The 6,000-nt window shown below is 33.7% G+C and overlaps 1 protein-coding gene across 1 annotated transcript in view; it reads left to right on the top strand.

Moving 5' to 3' along the window:
- GRXCR1 (glutaredoxin and cysteine rich domain containing 1) overlaps positions 1 to 1,648 on the top strand; it is a 113,863-nt gene extending 112,215 nt beyond the window's left edge. The window contains exon 4 of the mRNA XM_006922463.1: positions 1,351 to 1,648. Within this exon, the coding sequence (XP_006922525.1) occupies positions 1,351 to 1,530 (180 nt within the window). The 3' untranslated portion in view covers positions 1,531 to 1,648. The remainder of the gene's footprint in view (positions 1 to 1,350) is intronic.
- The last annotated feature ends 4,352 nt before the right edge of the window (positions 1,649 to 6,000 follow it).

The raw sequence follows: 6,000 nt of genomic DNA on the forward strand, positions 1-6,000 counted from the left end.
ATAATAGCTAAGTCAAACTGTAATTGCAAATGAATCCCACTATCTACAGAAAATGCACGTCTCAAAAGTTGTCTGAGACTATATAAAGTTTAAGGCAATCATGTTCTTAATGTTTGTTTTCCAAAATACATCCCACAAGGTAGTAATTATGATAGAATTATAGAATTATAATTGTTTCCTGGGAAAAGAGTTTATAGTTGCATGTGCTGGGGAAAAGGTAGGTTAAACCCAGTTAATCAGGTTCCCTTTCTGTTGAATTTTTTGGAGCCTTACTATGTGTGATGTGAATCTCCAGAGAAAAGTTATGTATGTATAAATATGTAAAGCATGTTTAAGTATGTGTGTGTATGGATCCACATTTCCCAGCCTTATTTTAGCCATTATTCTGAAAGCTGTGCTTTCAAACATTGCTGCAAATTCCTATTTTGCAAGTCAGAAGCTTGGTATTCACTCATTTTTCTCTTTGTATTCATTTATAATGGCTCCTAATCTCCTCCCAGCTGATGGATACCACTAGTGGACTCCAGCAAAGGTTACATGCTCACAAAAGCAAATAGGAACATGTATAAATTATTTTCAAAATATTATCCTGAACACACTGCCTAGTTGTTTTATTATACTTATTAGAATACTTTATCTTTACTTGAGGTAGAAAGGCTGATAGCTACTGTGTGAATTTTTATGGACTTAGGTAAATATCTTAAGGTTTTAATACTTGTTTCTTTAAATACAAAATGAAGAAAAAGTTGCTTGAATTGTCCGCTTTATAGAAAGTGTCTGTGTGAAGAGTAGAGCGAGGGAAGATTCTATATAATAATGCATTTGAAAGTGCTTTTTTAAAAAACAAAGCACTATTCAAATGTGAGTTATAACAATAGATCTCCAATTGATAGTGGCTGCTCCACATTTCAGCCTTTAATTTTCTGATTTTCCAGATTCACTATTAGTGATACTATTTTATAAACAAAGACATAAAACTGTTAAGGGATAATAGAGAGAAAGTTACTGTATTTTTCTTTAATGCAAATCATCTCCCAAATTTTTTGGTTTGTAAATATGTATTTTCACATGATGGATTTCTTGAAGTGTGTGGCCTTTGATGTAAAATGGACCAGACTTTACAAATGGAAATCATACTATTGATGGCCATCAATGGTTCAATGAAGGAAGCTTTAGCTAGCTTCTCCCTTGAGTCTTTCGTATATTAATGGTAGGTGATTCCAGACCATAGCCATTTATGCCAATATTATTTTTATGACCATCAACATATAGAAAAACAGGAAGGCTGATTGAGTTGTTCATGCTAACACATTTTCTATTTTCTCTTGTTCCCCCTGCCACCCGATACAGAGAGTGCAGCATCCACACGAGTGTCCCTCCTGTGGAGGCTTTGGCTTTCTTCCATGTTCCGTGTGCCATGGGAGCAAGATGTCAGTGTTTCGAAACTGCTTTACAGACTCTTTCAAAGCCCTGAAGTGTACGGCTTGCAACGAGAATGGTCTTCAGCGCTGTAAGAGCTGTGCCGGATAGGGAAAGCTTCCATCTAGAGAAAGCCTCATTTTGTTAATTGAAGGCAATATTTTGGTTTATACCTTTTTAAAAAAATTGTCATAATTATGGATTAATCAATAAACTTTGTTTATTATAATTGTCTTTGTTTCGAATTTTTGCTGTGACCATTTTTATTGATTTATTAAATTAAAAAATGTTTACTTAACAACTACTATGTGCCAAGCTCTATGCTAGACCCTGGTTTCTAATTAGAATTACCCAGTACCATTCCAAAATATCCAAAGTACGACTCCTCAAATATGTTTGATCTTCAAAAGGAAAGACAAAGCATTTCTAATGGTGCCTATTTCAGCGTCACCCTGTTGTCTAAATGAGTTAATTCAATTCTCTAGATGTATAATACATTTTTTTTGTGTGTCCCAGTTGCAGAGAAGAAGAGAGCTCTGGAAAGTGAGAAAGAATATGATGATATTTATTCTTAGTAGAATTTTTTTAATCTGTAAAAGAGTCTTGGAGCTGATGATGTTAATGATAAATCATTAATGTTATCAGGTAGATTTCTTGGTGCCAGAAGAAATTATCTTGATTTCAGAAGCTGCCAGAAGATGTATCTGGATTTTTTTTTTTTTTTTTAGCATCTGCTTTGTGCTATTGTCACAGAAAGCTCTCCAAAAGAGCTTTTATGTGTTATTATTGTCCTCTCGACCTGGACACAGTAAGTGATGATAGCAAAGTGGACAAAAAGAAATTTTGCTATAATTATCAGCTGATGCCTACCTCTGATGAATTCCTTTACTGATGATTTAATAAATCACCTTCACAATATTTGTGATAAGGTCATCAAAATATTTCATACTTTGGTTTTATAAAAAGCTATAAATATTTACCAAATACTTTCTAATCAGCCAAGCACAGTATAAGTTATAATTTCTGCTTTCATGGAATTTACCCTCTAGGAAGGAGAGATTAAACAAATAACTATAAGCAGAATGAGTCTTTAAATACAAAATGGAACAGGGTGCTATGGGGACATATAACAGGAGGATATACAAGCAGAATGAGTCTTTAAATACAAAATGGAACAGTGTGCTATGGGGACATATAGATGAGTTAGGGAATGATAAGAAAAGACTTTGATGAGCAACTTATATTTAAACTGGGACATGAAGGGTAATTTGAAACATGTTAGTCAAAGAGCAAGAAGGATAATGTTTCTGGTAAAAGAAACGCATATGTGGAGACTCTGAGTTCAGAGAAAAGTTGTATGTTTGAGGAACTGTAAGAAATCCAATATGGAGAGCTACTGTCTGGTGATAGAGGAACAGTTTATAGCAGATTAAGTCTACTGCTAATAACACATTTATCCTGACCAAAATAGTGAAAAATAACTGTTCAAGGCATTGGAAATCAACTAAAAATAGAAAAGAACAGGAAGGCATTCTGTTTACTAATTCCACTCAAATCCTTGGCTGATTCCTAACTTACATGTCAGAGTAATATCCTGGGACCAATCCCAGTGTGTGGGAAGGTTTCTCCACAATACCAAGCAAGTCTCTGACACCAGCTGGGTATTCTATAATTCAACTCAGCTCTGACACTATTTATCTGAAGATAATGTCAGTTCCCACAGGATAAGGACCCAGTTCTACAAGACTGCCCTCCTTCTCCACACACAGTGCTGCCCAGGTTGTTATCTGTGCTTTTGACTAACTGATCTATAACCTGGGCAGCACTGTTGTGTGGAGAACTCTCTCTCTGGGTTGAATTAATTTGCTAGAGTAGCTCCCAGAACTCAGAGAAACATTTTACTTACTAGGTCACTGGTTTATTATAAAAAGATACAACTCAGGAACAGCCAGATGAAAGAGATGCATTGGGCAAGGTATAGGGAAAAGGTGAGGAGCTTCCATGCCTTCTCCAAGTGAGTGAATTTCCTTATGTTCACCAACCTGGAAGCTCTTAGAACTTTGTTCTTTGGGATTTTTGTGGAGGCTTCTTTACATTGGTATGGTTGAATAAATTGTTTCCCATTGGCTGTTGATTCAACCTCTAGTCTCTCTCCCATTCTCAGAGATCAGAGTGGTACTGTAAGTATTAACTGGCTAATCACAGGGTTGGTTCTTCTAGCAACTAGCCCCCATCTTTAGATGAGTTCCAAAAGCTACCTCATTAACATAACAAAAGACACCTTTATGTTTTCATATGTTTAGGAACTTCTAAGCATTTTAGGAGTTTTGTGCTAGAAAAGAAGATAAAGCCCAAACATATATTTCTTTTTATAAAACACAATTGCACAGAGGAAAGAAGTAGCTAAGAGGCCAAAGTTTGAATAGAGGTGTCAACCACTGCCCATGTTGCAAAGTCAGTGTTTGGAGTTCGAGTGGTAAATACATGAATATTTCCTTGAAATCTCAGAAGGGGCTCATCATTAAAGTAAGGCCAGGAATTAAGGGTTATGTGGTAGAGCTAAGGAAAAAAACAAAGCCAACTTGGCCTCAGAAGGCATAAAATCAAACTTCTATGGTTATATTTTAGTATTTGATGACTTGTTAGAACAAAACTCAACATTTGAATGAGGGATAGAAAGGAACCCATTGAATATGAAAATCTACAGCTAACATAATACTTAATGGCAAAATATTAAATACTTTCCTATGAGATCAGGAAGAGTGCATGAATTTTCATTTTCATCTCTTCTGTTTGACATTGTTATGGAGGTCCTAGCTAGTAAAATAAGGCAAGAAAAAATGTCAAAGACTGGAAAAAAATAAAGCTCATTATTTGTAAATAACATGATTGAGATTTAGAAAAATCCAAAGGATCTATGAACTACTGAACCTCAAAGCAAAGTTAACAAAATGGTTGGATTCAAGGTCATTATACAAAAATTAGAAATGCAATATGCAAGCAACAAACAATTAGCATATAAAAATATATGATATATAATACAATTTATAGTAGTATCAGAAAACATCATGTACATGGAATATATTTTACAAAAGATATGTAAGATTTCCACATTTAAAACTACAGCGTAAATTTTGCTGAGAAATTACAGAAGATCCAAATATGTGGAGAAATATACTATGTTTATGGTTGGAAAACAACATTTTAAAGATGTTTATAGTTTCAATATGATCTCAATTAAAATCCCACCAGCTGTTTTGTAGATTTGATCAATCATTCTAAATTTAATGCAAATAATCTAGAGTATACAAGAACATTTTAAACAAGTAGAGTAAAATAAGTATAAACAAATCGATAAATGTAATTGAGTAGAGAATACAGAAATAGAGGCACACAATTAGGTTAAGTGAGTTTCAAAAGAGATGCCAGTTCAAGGCAATCGGGGATGGTTTCTAACAAATAGTTCCAGAAACTATTAGGTTTCTATTTGGAAAAAAATGACTTTGAAAATGACTGCTACTACTGCTACCACTGCTACTACTGGCATCTAATGACTAATAACTAGGGATACTGTTAAACATCCTACAAAACACAGGATAACTTCCCTCAAAAAAGGATTATGCAGTCCAAAATGTTGATAGCATCAAGATTGAAAAACTCTGATTTAAATGTTAAAGCTAAACCAAGAAAAAAATCTACAATATTAGGGTAGACAAAGAAGCTTAAACAAGTCATACGATGCCTAACTATAAAAAATAATAAATTGTAGTTAAGAAATCGCCTCATTAAAAGACATTATAAAAAAATAAAGTCAGAAGCCACAACTGGAAAAAAAAATATTCATGGTATAAGTATCTGCCAAAGGACTTACACCTGGGATATATAAAGAACTCTGAAAAATCAATAATAAAGAAAATCTAATTTAAAGAGTGGGCAACGGACACTTTATAAAAAAAGATATGTGTGTGGCTAAAGACGTAAGAAAATATACATCATTAGTCATCAGAGAAATGCAAATTAAAACCACAATGTGTTATTAGTACATATTTAGAATGGCTAACATTTTGAAAAGACTGAAAATGTAAAATGTTGATATGGATGTGGAGCAACCAGAACTCTCATACATTGCTAATGAGAATGTTAAGTGGTACAACCACTTAGGAAAATCATTGTGATGATTTTTAATAAAGTTAAGCATGCACTAATTTGAGCTCAACAATCTTCTTTCTAGTTAATTATTCAAAAGAAATAAAAACATATGCCCACATTGTAGAAGAATTTCATGGAAGCAATATTCTTACTAGCTGAAAAGTGGCAAGATTTCAAATGCCCACTGAGAAGATATTTGATAAACAAATTGTGGTATATTAATACAGGGACACACAATTTAGTAATAAAAGGGAATAAGCTATTGATTCTAGCAATACCATGGATGAATTTCAAAAACATTATATGAATAAACTAAACCAGACACAAAGGATATGTACGGTATAATTTCATTTATCCGAAGCTATAGAATAGGACAAAATTAATCTATAGAAAAGTTGCCTCCCAGAGTGGAGAGGCCGGGGGAGAAAATTA

Source organism: Pteropus alecto, unplaced genomic scaffold, assembly GCF_000325575.1.
Source record: "Pteropus alecto unplaced genomic scaffold, ASM32557v1 scaffold57, whole genome shotgun sequence".
Classification (NCBI taxonomy): Eukaryota; Metazoa; Chordata; class Mammalia; order Chiroptera; family Pteropodidae; genus Pteropus; species Pteropus alecto.